The 19,106-nt window shown below is 34.3% G+C and overlaps 1 protein-coding gene across 1 annotated transcript in view; it reads left to right on the top strand.

Annotated features, from left to right (window-relative positions):
• Nucleotides 1-5,785: 5,785 nt before the first annotated feature.
• The window catches only part of LOC118194936 (hemicentin-2-like), a 265,664-nt gene continuing 252,343 nt past the window's right edge, over nucleotides 5,786-19,106 (top strand). The window contains exons 1-2 of the mRNA XM_085810221.1: nucleotides 5,786-5,885; nucleotides 9,565-9,770. Coding sequence (XP_085666347.1) covers nucleotides 5,786-5,885; nucleotides 9,565-9,770 — 306 coding nt within the window. The remainder of the gene's footprint in view (nucleotides 5,886-9,564; nucleotides 9,771-19,106) is intronic.

Here is a 19,106-nt window from a genome sequence, read left to right on the forward strand (position 1 = left end):
ATGTTCTGTTTTAGGTGAAGGCGCTGGTTGCAGAGTGTTTCGGCGTGTTTCCTCTGTGCAGTGTGGTGCTTTCTGTAACAATCCTGTCTGTAATGTGTGTAGATAAACATACACAAAAACATCCCTTTTAACCCCTATAAAAGGGATGTTTCGCTGATCTGTATGCTTAAAATACCGAAACGCTCGTCTATTACCCTTCCAGTCCGTTTCCACCCACCCTTTTCTATTAATGCGCAAAGAGGTGTGAAGCTTTCAAATGACATCCTTTCTACTTCCTAACAAAGAAGCTTTTGTTATCCTTCTAAGACATGCTGTTTGCAATAAAGTGATACAATGCATTTGGTGATAAACTGATACAATGCATTTGGTGAATGCCAACACCTGCTACTGCATCACTTAGAGTGATGAAAGAAAACATATCTCAGTCGCGTCTGTTTCGGGCATTTGCGGTCTTTTGAATCAAAGGTCGTCCCAGTCGTTTTGGCCTTCAAATGTCTCTTTTTCAACTAAGCTACGCATAGCTAGCTGCCTAAGGAAGCATAAAAGATTGAAAACCATTCGTTAAAATTATGGAGACCGAAATTATCCTCCTCCTTGGTAGCAAAACATAAACAATCATTCATACGTACGCCAGGATACTAATGATAAACAATCTGCTGCAACGACACATTAACTACTTTCAGCACAGGTGTAAGCAAAAACCGTTACATTCTCCTTCATTTAAAAGACGACTGGAGAGAAGCACGATACCAAATCCATGCATCACTCAACAGGTCATGAGGATAATTTTCAAATTAGAAAATACGAAAAGTTGACCGTGCTTTTCCCGGAATTCGAATTTTGGATATGGCGATTGCTCTATGGATTCATTAAACCTTGACCCAAGAACATCCGTCAAAGAATGTGATAATGCTTTGAAATATTATGTCTTTTAGCAGCCAACGCATACTTAAAAATGTTATATAAACATGCTTTTAAATATAAGAAAGATTACTTATAAATTAATTTATACAATTTAATACTCTTCATTCGGGTCGTTATAAAATTTTCTATTCACTTTCTTAATATCTCACTGAAATTCATAAAGTACTGTCTCATTTATTTAACAACCAACCATATTTTTTCTGTAACTTTATATTCTAGATGAGAGCTGAAAATTAACAACTGATTTATTCCTTTCTCCGCAGCAAATTGACAATACCCAAAACGACATCTAGGAAACATATTTCTCTCTAGGGAGGAAAACACCTGTTCCATTCAGGTTATGAATGGCAAAACACCGTTTTCTTTCCCTGAGGGGGTAGGAAGAACTAATTAAATACAGTGCAGCTGCTGTCAACTTGGGGAGGGGCGAGATATTTCGGTCTTTGAATGGTCTCAAACGTTATGAGATTCAGCGCTTTAGGGTGTTTAGGAATGATAAGGAAATAAAAGGGTTAGACAATTGCTTGCTTCGAAACGCAGAAATTAGCTGATCGCTAGAGGGCATTTGCGTGCAGATGAAAAATGATGCCAAGTTTAAGCAGGTATAAACTAAAAATAATGCTGCTATTCATTTTATAGTAGCGTTATATTAAAATATTCTTCTTTGTGCTTTATTGAAATAATAATAATAAATATGAATTTTAAAACACCCCTTTTTTATATGGTGGTTTCAAATTAACAAAAATGTGTTAGAATATAAGGAACAATTCCGAATAATTCCGTACTAGGTAAATCATATATTAAGCTAGAAGCATACTTTATTTTTTATGAATTATATATTTTAATTTACATCAATTATAAAAATTATTAAACGAATAAAATAATGGTTTAAGCCATTGCATTTAATTATCTTGAATTGTTCAGTTTATTAAGCAATCACATATCAATTAAATTCAAAAGGTAAATTAAAGATCTTACCTGTTACTGAATGGCAATATTCTGAGAACTGTTTGTGCATTAAACACGAAGATTTCCTGGTTCCACTTTATTCCGTGTTTAGTGTGCTGGCTTGCACGACGTGTTCCGGCTCTCTCAATTACTGCCTTAAAGATACATGACCATAATATTATCTGTACTATGATGCCGCAAAGGCTAAGGAATTAAAGATTGAAAAAGGGGTGTGACCATTGTCACACGAGTACTAGCCAGACATTTGGTTGGTAGAGATATTCAATTTCTTCTGAGAATTCTAAGTAATGTGATCTGCGATTAGTCTGATTGGAAGCAAAGTTCGATTTCGCCTGAATTTCATACAAAATCAAGAAGTCCCTGTCAGTCTTATGGCTGAACGCTGTTTCGGTTAAGTAGGACGCTGTTCGGCTAGCAATTACCTTCCAATTGCGGTCGCCCATGCAGCAGAGGCCTAAGTCAGGATGAGTCTTATATAAAGTCTTAATCTGCCATAAAGTAGTCTCCTTTTGGCTAAGTTATCTAAAGAGTTTGTCAGTTATGGGATACAGGAAATTTATGACATAAGGGGCTTTTTTTCCGCACATAACGGACATGATACTTCCAAGTGAATTGCTGTTTGAGAATTATTCCAGGGACTTGGCCTATGTTTCTGTCGTGAGAAGTTTATCAAATAGAAGAAGATTTTTGATGATGTAGCTTTTCTCTTTTTTCGCTTGACCAGAAGAAGCTGGGATATCTGTGCACTTATACAGATTTTCCAGCATTGGCACTAGTTCTTCAATAAGCGGGGTTTTCATTTTTGCAACTTCCTGATGGAATGATTGACGTTAGCCGGCTTAATACTCAGGCCGTATCGATGGCGTTACAAGCAGGCATCGAAATGAAGCTAGAAATAAATTTGAGGAAGTCTGCAGCGTAAAATAGATACAATATTGGGCCGATAATTGCCAACTTGTTGGTACTTCTGCGTTGACTGGAGTATCTTCCGAAATAGAATTGCCCACCCTAACTTATAATGAGTAGTTTGTCACGAAAGTTAGTCACACGAAATTCAGGTCAATAAGTTTATAAATGAGCCACATCAGGTCGGAGCTCCCTGATAACCCCCCTCGTGTCAAAGCCTTTGTGCACATCATGCTTGAGGACAGTAACATTAAGCTTGTAGTGCAGGGCCGCTTTGCACCCTTGTGAATTTCTTTGCAGTAAACATTTGCTGGTGGAAGCAAATGAAACCCGAGTTTCACCCTTGGTAAGATATTTCTCTCAAAATTTTCCTTCGCCTAGCAAAATACTAATCTGTCCATAACCCTCAGGCTTACCGTAATCCTTATTAGGTTAGCGTGAAGAAGAAAACTTAAACGACTTTTAATTTAGCTCAGTTGACAATACTTTCCAAGGTTAGTGGATGATATGACCATGGTACAATAACGACTTGTGATATAAGAGTCCCCAATCGGGCCGCACTGCCAGTGTTTAATTAGAGCTCGGTCGATGGAGGATGGAAGATCTCTTGAGATAGTCTAATGATATGGGTTGAGAAATATAGTAAAGAAAACAGAAGATACTGTACACTAGTAAACACAAAGCAAGCTTAATTATGGCCTTAAATGTTTGATAAAGAAGTGGAATTTAATAGAGTGCTATTGTGAAAAATTATGATTAAAATATCAGTGAAGAAAGAAATGTAATAAAATGTAACAATTGTACTATAAGTATTAGAAGGCTCTTTTATTACTTCCAATATTGTTGAAAATTTTCATAAAAATTATAAATGAGGTATATCATAAATCAAATGCACTTATTGTAACAGGTTTTATAACAGTAAGAGATATTATAGCAATGACTTAGTAGCCATCTATCTATACGAATAATTCTATTTATGCATGAAACTAGATTAGAAAATAAGCTGCATGCTAAAGCTATATCTGTACTAAGATGTTAACAACTTCTTCTGTTAACTAGACTTCTGATGTAAAAGTTTTATGCATGAAACTAGATTAGAAAATAAGCTGCATGCTAAAGCTATATCTGTACTAAGATGTTAACAACTTCTTCTGTTAACTAGACTTCTGATGTAAAAGTTTACTAAAATTGTCATTTAAATATAAACTGCATGAATACAACAGAATAATACACAAATTCTAATACACAGCAATATATGAGATAAAAATAAATATATGATGCTGGATAAAAATTTGACTACCAGAAAATTAAAAATCTCGAAATATGTATATATGCAGTTAGAATTTTTATTAGTTATGAAAGTGCTGCAGATGTTCATAATTATCATTTGGATGCATTGCATATTAATAGGGGTTCAAATTATGTAAGTTAGGGAAGTAATTATAAAACCGAATAAGTATTTAAATGTTTAATATCAAAATATGGGTTCCGTAAGAAAATTAAATAATCTAAAAATAACCTTACTAACTAAGAATTGGGAAAGTAAATAACAGATTAATAAGACTTATACAATAGAACTGGTGTGAATTTAGAAAGGTTTAACAAACCGAATTTTTTAAATTTAATAAAGTGAATTTTTTAATTAAATTATCACTTTTGAAATAAAACACTAAATTTAAAATATGATAAAACTATTATACTATCTAAGAGGATTTTTAATACTTATCTAGGAAAGAAAACTAATACAAACTCTGCTACAAATTAATAGTTATCTTTTTCCCAAATCCAAGAACTGAGAGGATAGTCATTTACATGAAAAATTAACTTAGTAGTTTTTTTTTTTTTTTTTTTTTTTAATGTCAAACTTATATTTATATATAATCAGCTTAAAACTATGCCCAACAGCTAAAAGCGATGACTTAGTTTGTAGGAATATTTTGAATTCCTGAATAGCGCCAAAAATTTATTATATATAATTCTTTTAAACATTATAAAAGCAGAATATGATCTTTAATAAAAAAAATATTTTTATTTTAGCGCATAACTATAATATTTCTTGCATGCACACAGTTTTCAAAATATCAGAACCATGAAAATAACGATCTGTATGAGTAGTTTCCACCAAATGTACCATTTATAAGGACAACACTGCGATTTTTGAGAATTCAAGATTTTAGAATACAGGGCAAGGCAAAAACAAAGCCCTGCAATTCTCGGTTTATTATAGCATTTTTTTTTTTTTTGTTTATCCTTGTCTGTTAAGTTGGGTATGAAAAAGTTGGCTATTGTTCTTTGGAATCGTGCGTTTGGCATTTTGATAAGACCCTTTTTAATCAAATTTCATGCAGCTGGTACATTAACCATAGCACATTACATTTGATAAAATAAAATATTAGCGAAATGCATTGTACGCTACACTGTACCTATAGAGTGAGCTGTTTCATTCGTCTTCTGTTCCGTATGAAGTTAAGGATTTCTGACAGTTAAGGATTCTGACGATTAAGTGTACTGAGTTAAGGATTTTAAGTTAATTCTGAAGAGACGCTAGACTAGCTAAAAATCTCTGTAGAGTGGAATCACGAACGTTATATTTCGTTAACAACTTGGTTCACGAACAAATTATTTGAGCAAAACATGATTTGGTTATCGAAAGATGTCTCCAGTTATGAACACTCAAGTCAGCATCATATATGATTTTCAATGGTATTTTGAGATACTTATGTCACATGATTAACAGCTCGGCGACTTTTTGCAATAACATGTTAATATTTTCCGTTGCTTAACTCTCTTTAATAAATCCTGACCGAAAGTAATTTACAAGAAGGGAATTATGGCTGAGTTGCAGGCAGATACTTTAAGAATTTGTTATAAGCTTAAAACTGTTTGTTATAAGCGACATCTTGTGTCCAGGCGAAACCAAGGACTAGCAACTTTAATGAAGATACGGAGAAGTTAGAAGTTATCAGAGGACCGCTTTTTAGTGGTAATGCCGTGTCTCAATTTAGAAACATTTGAAAACGTAGCAATTCACGTTCGACAGATTATGAGTGAAACAAAGGGGCAGTTAGTCTCAAGCAATTTAGCGGGTATTGAAGGAAAAAGAAAGATAAAAGAAGATACCTCTTAAATAGTTACATTATATTTTTATGCAAGGAAATTGTGCTTACCAATAGTAGCATGTTCCTTATCCTTTTCCACCTAAACTGTAAACTCTCCTTTGCACAGGTGCAATAAAATTAAGTTTTTGCCAATGTTACTTGTTTAATATTTATTTAGCATTTTTGTTTTATATTTATTGATTTCCATTAGTTTAGGATTATACACTAAATCACGAAAGTACTGTTGTAAAGTTTAAATAAGCAATCATCTGCGGTTCAGGAAGGAATTATTTCATTTCACATGAAATTCTTATGGTAAAATTGTTTTGTTTTACGAAAATTTCAGTTGACTAAAAGCCTTCAGTAATGAAAAATTCATGAACCGAGTTTTCACTGTATCAGTATTCTATGAGCATAATCGACACATTTATGATACGAGAAAATATAAAAGTTATGTTTTCCCGTCAAAGATTTATGTGACCAATAAAAATTCTATACGAATCAAGGGGACTTATTTATCCTCATATTTGGTATTGCTTACAGTTATAATAATATTATGTTGGTTAAGCGGAATTACTATTTTAACATCTATTGCCGTTTTCAATGCTTATACCAATTCAGTGGATAAGCAAGCACAAAGGATAACGTTATTCTTACTACAAATGATCGCATATTATAAGATTCTTACTTTTTAATTCAAAGGCCATTCAACAGAAAATATCACGAGGATTGTAACCCATGTGTAATATTCGTCCATGTGCTTAACTGCTTCTTTAAAATATGTTGCTTTTTGCTTTCTCTTAAAAAAATCCATTTGATATGGAATACTTATTGCAATTAAAAGTGGCATAAACTGAAGTACACATTTACTTGTATAAAAATGTTTTTCAGCTCTCCTGTAATTTCATTGCTTTGGATCTTAAACATTAAGATAATTTAAGATTTAAAGACACATTTTATGTGAATTTAAATAATCGTAAGAGAAGAAATGTGAGAACAAATGCATTTATAACATTGTGTATTTCCATGTGAAGGATTTGTAAAAAATAGAAAATATTCATATTATTCATAAATGCGAATTTTTGGTGTAATAAATTCTTTTCTACTATCAAAAATTCTTTACTAAATAATTATACTGTTTCTGTATTATGAAACTAACTTTTCAGTTTAGAATTATTCGAAGCGAAACTCTTTCAGTTGAACTTACCTTTCAAATAACAAACCTGTGGTGATGATATTGAAAATTAGTCTCAAACATTTCAGTGCTCTTCACAAAGACGACAGATTGCTTTTGCTTTGTAACAACATGTTGTTCAGTAACTGTTCTTTGATCCTCAAAGACGCTTCCGCCTTCTCTCGAATTATGATATATTTTCGGAGATGAGTTTAACATCCATAAACATGGAACAAAATTTTTCATCTCGGAAACTTTTATTCGCTTTAGAAGACCAGGATATTAAAATACAGCATTTCTTTTCGTATATAATGTATCTTATTTTCAGATCTGTCTGATATCTTTAAAAATTGCTTTACTCCATCAAGAAAATTCTTCTTCGGAAGATTTTTTTCCTTCATTCTTGCAATCAAAATGATTCAACGAAGTGAAATGAATAACAGGATGCATTTATTGTATTCCTTCTCTTTTTATGATTAACGTTCATAGAAAATAACTGCCCTCTTGCGAAATTGATTATTGTTTACATAAAAATCGGAATTTAATCATAATTGAAAAGTATGATATTCTTTTAACAATCAACATAGCATTTTAATCATAATCGTAAAGTATGATATTCTTTTAGCATTTAACGTAGCACTTTTTAATCTATATTATCAAGTTACTAGGTTTTTGAGCAGATTTAACTAGCTGCAAGTAAAGAAATGTAGATATTGTGAAGGGTGTTATTAAGTGCAATAAAATGAAAACCCCTATACAAAAATTTATAAAAGAGATTTTTCAATACAGCATTTCTCCTTTTATTTTCTTTTGTACATCTTTTTCCACACCAAAACCCTTCATGTGACTACTTTGATAAGTTAAAACGTCTTTGAAGCTCTCAACGGATGAAACTCTCAACGGATCAAAAATTGTATGTATTCACGTATTGTTCACGAATATTTACATACCATTTATCAGTCAGAGCATTTTTAATGAGCATGATAGATCCTAATCATTTGAGCTATATAAAGAGAATGACGTTGAATCTTAAAGATTGTAGAGACATTAGGTGTTTTCTGGAAGCAGGCAAGATGCGAAATATGCAACGCTTTCGCCGGGAATCGAAACACGGAACTCTGGAATACGCGACCAGACTGCAGACCACCACGCCACGAAGGCATGCCAAGAAGGCGGGAGAAATACCTTATATACTCCCCCTTTTAAAGGGCGACTGGGGTGTTTAGGGGACCCAATCGCCAAATCCTGGAAGTGGAAAATCATCATCCAACACCCTTTTAGTTCGGGCGCCACTGTAGAGACATTAGGTACTTTTTGAAAGCAGACAAGATGAAAAATATGCAACGCTTTCACCGAGAATCGAACCACGGACCATTGGAATAGGCGCCTAGCGTGCAGACTACCGCACCATGAAGACATGCCAAGAAGGCTGAAGAAATAACTTATAAGGCATTTATAAATATAACTGAACATATTTAAGTGAGACAGTGTCTTGGATTTGTAAACCAGGTCTCATACTTTCAATAAAACATCTTAGAGATGTGCTCCATGACAGTCGAGGAGTGGCGGTCATTTCCCAGGTACTCTTGATATGACGTGATGCAGAGTGTCCTTCGTAAAATTTGTATCTCCTGATAAAGGATAACATTTTTAAGGCTGTTAGTTAATGTTAAGTAGGCTGATAGCGTAAAACTGAGTTTTCAAGTACATCCTTTAAAATATTTTGATGATCTGTGTACCAATAAAATTTTGTCTTAGTTCCATGACGTTTAGTAACGCAAATTGAATTTGTCGAAGATTACTGCAGCAAAAACGTTTTATGGAGGTAACTAAAACCTCAAGTTTCTATTCAAGCTTTGCTTAACTGTGATAAAATTGCGTTTCGTTAGGAGACTGCGAATATTACGCAGCGTTGTACTAAGTGTACCTTGGACATGACAGCAATTCAGTGATTGTTATACAAGAAAACTTTAAAACGTTGCAATTAAGAAGCGCGGCCTAGTTTATTAATCCAGAATGCTGACTTCCTTTGCCATGTTCAACTGTATTTATTGCATCATATAATTTTCAATGTTCCATGTACGTGTATATAAGCCTGTTTTAATAATTACAATTACCTTAAACATTGCGAAATTATCCATGTACGTGTATAAAAGCCATGCCATCCCTTGCGATATGTCAGGGTATCATCATAACATTTGAATTCATTTTCTGATACATTATAGAAACAGTGTGTTTCACAGCAGTGGAAAAGTATTCATGAAAACGAAAAAAATAGAATGGATATTTTTTAAAAATATCGATTTTTTTTATAATGTAGCGAAATGCAAAATCATGTGCAAACCTTTTTGCTGAATCATAAGTCATCACATTCAAACAACTTTATACCTAAATAAAGTAATCTGAATTATTTAATTACAAATTAAACTAAATTGGCAGCAGTGAGTTTTTACGCTTTAACTACATTTTTTTTTTTTTTTTTTTTCATTCCAGATCTTGATTTTGGTTCAGACGCTTTCGGAAGGACGGAGCGTAGTTTCAGTGGTTCTCTAGTTGAACCTCCAGCGCGGCCTGAAATACTTTTTGAAGATGCTCATTTTCGTCCATACTTCGACAACACCACAGAAAGAAACGTTACTTCCCAGCTTTCCAAAACTGCTTATCTGCATTGCAGGATACGGCAATTAGGAGATCGAGTGGTAAGCCAATATGCAGTTTTTACTTTTTAGTTATTTTGTTAGTAAGTATACTCGCTACTGCACGAAATCAAACCCTTATAATAAATGATAGCAAAAACGATATCGATGAAATATACACTTTAATTTCACTGACGGAAGGCTCATGGTGTGTAATTTAACACCATCGATCTCAACTGTTTTTATTATTGTGTTTCCAAATAGCACATTGTGAGATAAAATTTTCCATGATTAAATAAACAAAATCAAATGTAGGTTTCCTGCATCAAAAATTAAAAACGAATGGAACTTAGCAAGTAGTTAAAAAGATGTATACATAAACTCTTTCTTAAATGTCTTCTGGCTGAAATATTACATTATAATCTCCATATTATGTTATTCAATTTTTTTTTTTTTTTTTTTTACTTCCGTGTACGAAGTAAAAAAAAGAAAAACTAATGTAATCGCTAAAAGTTTGAGGCATCATATTTCAACGCAAATATCCATTTTCACCGCTATCGAATGCAATTTAACGATGTTTATAATATTACTTTCAATATTACATTATAACGTAATATTAATGTTATAGATTACATGTATAATACTACATTATCATCTCTATATTATGTTATTCAAAACTATTTTTTTACTTCCTTGTACAAAGTAAAAAAAAATAACGATGTTTTAACACTGTTTATAATATTACATTATAATGTAATATTACATTTTTTGCGTGACATCTGTACGTAAAAACAGGATAAAGGACTCTTTTCTCCCGAAAAAATTTTAAAACCAATTTAAAATGAATTCTGAAGAGAATTTTTCGTGGCGTCTGTGCGTACGTACGTACGTATGTGTCTCGCACAACTCAAAAACGACTAGCCTCAGAACGTTAAAATTTTGTATATAGGACTGCTATATACCATGTAGATGTGAACTTCATAGTTTAGTTGCGATCAGCCGCACCAAATAACTCTGTTACTCGGCTCAGTGATCTCACTTTCTTTATTCTTATATGTTTGTAAATTGTGCATTTTTTGCTTTAAAAATGATTGTATAATGCTGTTCTTATCTTCCGGTTAAGGTTTTTATACCTTTAGGAAATCTGTCTGCAGTATGTTTAGAATTAGCAACAATTTAAAAGTTGTTTAAGTCGCGCTAAGCCTAATAATTGTTTCCATGACGGTCATTGCTTGTTTACATTTCAAGGAGCAGAGTCGTAGATTTGTTCCCAACCTAGAGAAAGTAAGCTTCGCAATAACAAAGATAATTCCTTCTTTTATTATTACCAATTAAATCATGCTTAATTCATTCTGGAATTTATTCGAGGAAATAAGTGTTTAAGATTTACTTCGTTATTTTCAATACAGACATCTTGAGTTTTAATGTATTTTTGCTTTGTCGCGCAGTGAGAACTGAAATAATTGAATGAGAAATACTGAATCGTCTGCGAAAAACTGTGTCTTTTTTATTTTGTTTGCTTAATTTCTTTTATACATCGTTTTAGATTTATTATAGTATTTGAATAGAACATGTGGCAACGATTCGATAATTCTTCAAATGATATAAATTTTGTGCATTATAATATGGAGGAAATTTAACGCTGTTGTGTTAAGTGAACCTAGCGTCAGGATGTCGCTATGGTAAACAAATATGGTGAATTTTAAAGAGTGAATTTATTCTATTGTGGTTTATGCGCTATCGACGAAGTAGATTTAATTCAATCCAATAAGTTTAAATGAAATGCAAGAAAAAAATTGATATAATTTAATATTCCATACAAGGAAGTTATGTGGTGCACGCATCAGATTTTATTTTTTTACTTTCCATAAACAAAATCTAAATTTTTATCTTAGAAGACTGATATCTAAAATTGTCAAATGAGGAAAATCAATCGTATTAAAATGATACGTTCTACTTTAAAGAATTATCACATCCCTCTGTGGATGATGTTGTAGATTAAGTTATTACTACATGCAACTAACAACTGGATAATTCATGATTCGTAAACTCAGCGGGAGCATTTTATGGCTTTGAAATCCTGATTGTTTCTAAATTATTACGAAATTATGAAATTTATTCCTGTATTCTTTTTAGTTTATGTAATAAATGAACATCTGCACCACACTGCTTGCTCAATCAAAATTCTGTTGCAGTTTCTCTATTCAAATATGGAATAAACCCAGGGTACTAAACGCACAAGTACGTAAAAGTGGTGGATAAACCGAAAGCAAATTATTTATTGGCAGTTATAGGTTTTCCATCATTGTCCCTTCACGTCTAAGCCCTCATTATATATCCTGTGTTTGTTAATTTAATTTGGTCTTATATTTATGTGCATCAAATTGAAAAGTCTGTGGTTTTGCAGTGTAGGATTCTCTTGTACCTGGTAAAATGCTAAGTAGTCGAATATTCTAGTTGATGCAAAACGAATTATTGCCATATCTTAACAATCTACAGAGATTTAAAGATTTAAACAAACCTTTTTATTTGAACAGAGCTTTGAACATAAGTGCACGTTCATGTTCTAACAGTAACTATATAGAGAAACTAAAATAGAGAAAATTCGGAGAAATAGTAACTTTAAAATGACCACACAGAATATATGTAATAACTTGCTGATATCAGTTTGGTCAAAGACAGGATTCTGGATTTTCATCCATTACGTTTTATCTTTCTTCTCTAAAAAGAACATGAAGTTTTATCATTTGATTCATCTTTTTTCCAGAATCTGATCATGAAACCGTTTGTGGGTTGACCAGAGTTGGTTTTCCGTCAGCTGAACTGTTTTTCTTCAGTGTGAAATTTTATGAGAATTTTATTACGAAGTTATATTTTCATGGAATAAACTCTGGGCGATAAAAGTCCAATATACCGTTGCAAAAATAACACAGTTATGGCTTTTAAAATAAGTTTGATGTTTAAAATGTTTGTTAATGTGATTCACGCTTTAATGAATGATATACTCAGCATTTTATATGTTTATTTATTTATACTTTAATTTATTTATATATTTTTCAAAAGTTTTGAAAAATATATTTATTAAGATCTTTCCAAATTTTGAAGTAGTTTAAATTTAAATAATAATGATTATTTCGAGTGAATTGCGATTCCTTTTAACTAATTTCTGCCTGTTCAAATGTTCTTTTTATAACATTGTTCTTTACGTAAATAAGATGTCGTTTAACGATCTGTCAGTGGAAATAATTGCCGTAAAATACATTCTTATTCGCTAGATTAGAAAGAAAATGCAAATTCACTTTTTGTCCACTTCCTTTGCAAAATCATAGCGATAGATTGATTAAAAAAAGCGAGAGCTAGCTGCCAGAAAAGGAAATAAATACCTTCGGAAATTTAAAATTGATTAGTAGCCCGGTAGCAGATTAAATTACCTAACTAAGCCTTGTCTCAAAACATTTAACGGCGCTATTTAACTAGCAAAATGGCGCCATTAAAAGCACGTAACATAAAGTAATTACAGAAGATAGGACCTTATAATATTTTGCGAGGTTATAAATGCTTATTATAAAATATCACAAAATCAATATTAACTAGAATCTGATTCTAATTGTTACTCAAAATTTCCTCAACATTATGCAATATTCAGTTTAAAAGCAGACGACACATGTCAAAATGATGAATTCTTGGACCTTGTTCTTTGAAGCAACCGTGGACCCTCATCCGTAGCTTTACAGCAGAACTAAACACCATCAGTGTATAGAGCAAGACGAGGGATAATAGTTAGAGACGCCGAGGGCCCGGGTTTGAATCCCGGAAAAGAAATGGATATTTGTAAATGTTTAGTGTCTGTGTGACATGGAAATACTCTAAGAATGCAGTGGGAGTAAAGAGGTCGGTATTAGGGAAAGAGAGGGCTGTGAGACCCTCGCAACCGTCCCCGCCCACCCCCAGGGTGCTCTCCTTACAACCTGGGGACGGATTTGAGCTAAGTCGTACTGTCACCTATTGGTGCTCAAGGTTCTTGCCGACGACAGGCCCAGTCTTGCACTCCTTGCCACGATGGATTTCGTGGGCGTGTTCTACACCATAATATACCAAGACGATGTCAAATGCTATAGCAGAATCTACCAAGAAGATGCAAAAAGACAAAGGCTTTCGAGACAGATTCATATACAAAGAAGGATTATAACCATTGCAGTCTCCAATTATTACTACAGAGTTCTTTTTGGGGGTACACGTGAAATGGATTACATATCTAAATAATACATATTATTACAGTTTTTCTTTTCTGACACCAGTTGTTGCGTTTTTCTTTTCTGACATCAGTTGTTACGGGGTTCGTGAGGATTTGGAGTGAATAATGACGACACTACTTGATGAAGTATCGAGACACACTTTATTAGCCAGTATTGTCAGGACAGCTCCAAAACACGTTTTACAGTCGTCCATGAACTACTATAAACACGCTGACACGATCAGCAACACAGCCTTCAGGTTATCAGGCTATCACGGAGACAGCTTCACTGCAAAGCACCAGAGCTCCCGACTCTGCTCGGTTGTTCTTGGAACTCCACGTACTCTCGAGTCTCTCCACGCTACAACTCGCAATGCACCCGACGACACACAGAGCACGGCTCCCGACTTTTCGGTCCACTCGTTCCCGGATCTCAACACGCTCTCTCGACGATGCACTAACCGCGAGGCACAAAGATACTCCTTCGGTGCACTCGACGACCCACTCGACACTCGCTGGCCGGCTGTCAACTCGATCGTCTCCGCACGGACTACCTAGATGAGGCACTCGCCCTCTCGACGAGATACTCTAACTTGCCCTCTCGGTGAAGCACACTCTCGATACTAACTATCTCGCACTCGACGAGGCACACTCTCACTTGCCCTCTGGACGTGGCACTCACACTAACTGACTGCGGACCAACAGGGTTTGTATAGCTTTCGACTTGTGTTCGAGAACATTCTGGATAAACCGGTAAGAATTCGTTCCAGAAGGTTCTCCACTGGTCCATGGTATATTGCCAATTTTATCGCCAAATGTCGCCAAATGGGCGAATTCTCGCCAAATGTGTCAATCCTGCCTTCCTTTATAATTTTATGGCATCCCTAAAACTGCTTTGCGGGGAAGGCATCTTACCGCGCCTGTACATTTCGTAACAATATATTCAAACAGTTGAAAATGAACCTCGAAGATGCCATCCAGAGAAATGACAAAACCATAAGCTTCATAAGATTGTTCGATAACCTTGTGAGCAATTAAGATAAATGCACTGAAATAAAGTAATCTATTTCCTAAGGTATAATAGATAAGATGCATTTCATTGACGCGCTTACTTCTTAATTCTTCGAAAAACACACTTCCAAATTTAACACTTTTATATTACGTTAGGTATATAATTATTGCGATTATTGCGAGTCTACAGAATGCTTCCACTGACAATTTTCTGTCAACACCTTATATTAAACACTATATTTTATAATTCAGCTGGCTATAGTTCTCCCATGCGTAGATGCGTCTTTCCATACTAAATAAAAATGCTTCTTTTCCTCGCGAAAATCAACACTCAGCTTAATGCAAGAAAGGCTGTTTTTACATCTATTATTATTACTTAAATTAAGCTTGAAAGAATTAGCCAGGCCTTTTTTCAATCTTAACACTGTCAAACCCATGATCACTAAGACTTGTGGTTAGTTTAATTACTATAAATAAAACATTTAGGAGATATATGTCTAGGAGAAGGGGTATTTTGTGATTGATTATCTAAGGAAAACTGGTTTTCATTTACACTACACATGGGCAAAGCAAAGACAATACCACGTAGCAAGTCCGTATGATAGGAAGTGAACATGGATCACAGTAACAGGCGATACCTCTAAAACTGGCGAAGTACTGTGAAAGCAAAATTAAATACTGGTGTTGAAAGCCATCATTTTGAAACTTCATATATGAGCAACTTATAAGTTATTTTCCCTTTTCTTTCTGCATGCCTTCGTGGTGTAACGGTAGCGCACTTGGCGCGTATTTGAGAGGCCCAGACTCGAGTTCCGAAGAGGGCATTGCTCATTTTTCATGTCTCCTGCTTTTAAATACAACTAATAACTCGGTAGTGGCGCCTGAGCTAAAAGGTGGTGGACAATTGTTCGTCACCACTAGGATCTATCGTTTGGTTTCTTTAATTTATAGACACCTTTTAAAAGGAGAATCATATAAGGAAGGTATCTTCTACCTCTTTTAAATATGGTTTTGTGATGCAGCGGTAGCACACTGGGCGCAGAGCCCCAGGTTCGAGCCCAACGAGGGCATTGCGAATATCTTAAGTTTCCTGACATTCAAAAATTCTAAGTTTTTCTACAGTGGCGCCCGAACTAAAAGGTGGTAGATGGTGATTCTTCATCAACAGGACTTGGCTATTAGGTCCCCTAATCCCCAGTCGCCCTTTAAAAGGAGGTATTTTCTGCCTGAATTCTGCATGCCTTCGTGGTGACACTCGGCGAGTATTCGAGAGGTTCAGGTTCGAATTCCGGCGAGTGCATTGCTATTTTTGTGCTTCCTAATTCAAAAATCCTAATGCCTCTCCAAGCATAGATACCAAAAAAACTAGGACTTCATGGATGTTCTTCATAAGAAGATTTTGCTGCCCCATAATAATATATATTGGACATATTAGTACTTGTTCCGTTTACCACAATTATTTTGGCGACTATTTTTAACGAATTCGATTGTTATTTTCTTTCCCCTTTCCTTATATCTAAATACGTATTTTATAACTTCACTTAGTTAGCATTAGTAATCCATTTTCTCTCCCGTTCTTTACATCTAAATGCGTATTTTGTAACTATACTTAGTTAATGTTAGTAATCTGAAAACATTTCACAGATTTAACTTCAGAGAAACTGCAGCACGTAAAGATATAACGGCTTCTTTCTAACGCGCATTTAGTTTATTTGTATCCTATAACAGCACGAGGAATACTCATTTCAGATTATAAAAGCGCAAATTAATTCTGAAGTCACTATGCTTTTCGAAAATGTTACGAGAGAGTGTCGCCGTCAATAATTGCGGGAAAGTACTTTCTCCGCTAATTGCTAAATCGGTAATGGGCCTTTCAGATGAAACGTGTCAATGTTTTTCCATTACGACTTCATAATAATACCCTGTAGCATTCGATGAAAACATACTATTTCCTATAATATTGTAGTTTTGGGATCTCATATTGAGTTTATATGATGTTCACCAGTACCACAGCAAATAAAACTTTTGTTAATGTTATTACAATGTGGTTTCTCCAGAATTGTAAGTGAATTTGCGAAAAGTATAAAGATATGTTTTCGTATCAAAATACTGGAGGAACACCAACGTAAACGTCAGTTTTAAAACATTTTTCCCTTTGCTAGTTGCTTATCAGAAAGAGCAAAAGTTTTGGATTTCAAATAACTGAGATTGGGCTCTAATAGATGTTAAAAACTTTAGAATTCAATAAAAAACTTCTGATTATAATAATGATTTAAAATAATTTACTTAATTCGTAACAAATAAAAATATAAATATATGGTGTGTACACCAACATAATTCAATAATTTTTAAAGCAAAAATGCAGTGGACAACATAATTCCATAATTTTTAAAGCAAAAATGCAGTGGACAACATAATTCCATAAATTTTAAAGCAAAAATGCATAGTTTAGAAACATATAAGAATAAAGAAACTGAGCTTCTAAGGTATTTCTCCCTTCTTAGCGTGCCTTCGTGGTGTAGTGGTCTGCATGCTGGGCGCGTATATCAGTGGTTCGATTCCCAGCGTAGGCGTTGCTGATTTTTCATCTCTCCGGCTTCCAATAAACTTAATGACTCTACAGTGGAGCCCGAACTAAAAGGGTGTTGGTTGAGGGTTCTCCACACCCAGGATTTGGCGATTAGGTCCCCTAAAACCCCAGTCGCCCTTTAAAAGGGGGAGTATATAAGATATTTCTCTCGCCTTCTTAGCGTGCCCTTGTGGTGTAGTGGTCTGCATGCTGGGCGCATGTTCTAGAGGTCCGTGGTTCAATTCCCGGTGAAAGCATTACTCGTTTTTCATCTTTTCTGCTTCCAATTAACCTAATAACTCTACAAGCTCACTGAGCCGAGTAACAGAGTTTATATATATATATATACACCTTTGGTGCGGTCGATTGCAACCAAAAAGGGAAGAGCACGTCTACATGTTATAGCAGTCCCACATATAAAATTTCAACGTTCTGAGGTTACTCGTTTTTGCGTTATGTGAGCTATATTCATACATACATACGGATATACATACGCACGCATGTACGTACAGACGCCACGAAAAAATCTCTTCCGAATCTATTTTAAATCAGTTTTATAATTCGTTTGGTGACAAAGAGTCCTTTATTCTGTCCTTAAGTACAGATAACAAGGAAAAACATCGTTAAGTTGCATTCGATAGCGGTCAAAATGGATATTTTCTTGAAATATTTCGCGATTTTAATAATAGTAATAATACTACCATTTATCATTCCATGCTTTAAGAATGACAAATGGCAACGTCGCAGAACCATGCAAGCAGTGATGGTAATTCTGATGTGATCTTTCAGTTCCAGTATAGTGAAATAACGAATTCATTTTACTTTGTACAAGGGAGTAATAATAAGAGGTACGCAAAGGTGCGCATATTTTCTTTTTTAAGTGGGAAATAAACTGTTTTACATCGAATTTAAATCTTGAGAGGGTTTCAAAATTGGAAAAATGTAATAATAATAATAACAAACAATAATGAACAGCGGCCTCCAAATTTAATGAAAGAAAAAGGGGGTATATTTGCCACCCCCTTTTCTTGCATTTGTTTTTATATTTTATTTATTCCCAAGTGATCAGGTGGTGGATTTTCAAGCTATTTTTTGTTCTATTTTGTATTATTACCCCCATGTGTTGCTGTTATTAGATCACAAGCGGATTAGGTTTTGATCTGCTTTTTACTTTGCATTTATTCATAAATATATGCAGGGAAAGTAAAGAATATGTAACAGATTAAATTAACAGAGTAAGTTAATTTCCCTTCTCTATTCTAAAAATCGCAACGTCTATTTGCACTGCGTCATTTCGAGAAAAATCTATGTTATATGACTCTTACATAATCCTGTCGACTCAATTGTAATAAATTCATGAGCAGGAATTTTGATGGCGTAAAAGTGTTGATCCATAATGACTAGGAAACTGGAGGCGAAGGCAGATTAAATCTTCAGTTTTATTTTCAGCAACATGTTGCGGCTACGCACAAAATGTGCCTGTCCCAAAGGGCTTACATTTTTGATAGATTTGCAGCAAAAAAGAAGAAGCAGACAGGCTGCAGTTCAGCAAAGGCGTAGAAAGAAAGCATAAAGCGTAGAAAGA

This window comes from Stegodyphus dumicola, chromosome 2 (assembly GCF_044657685.1).
Source record: "Stegodyphus dumicola isolate Sdum_Otavi_A_Nest chromosome 2, ASM4465768v1".
In the NCBI taxonomy this organism is placed as follows: domain Eukaryota; kingdom Metazoa; phylum Arthropoda; class Arachnida; order Araneae; family Eresidae; genus Stegodyphus; species Stegodyphus dumicola.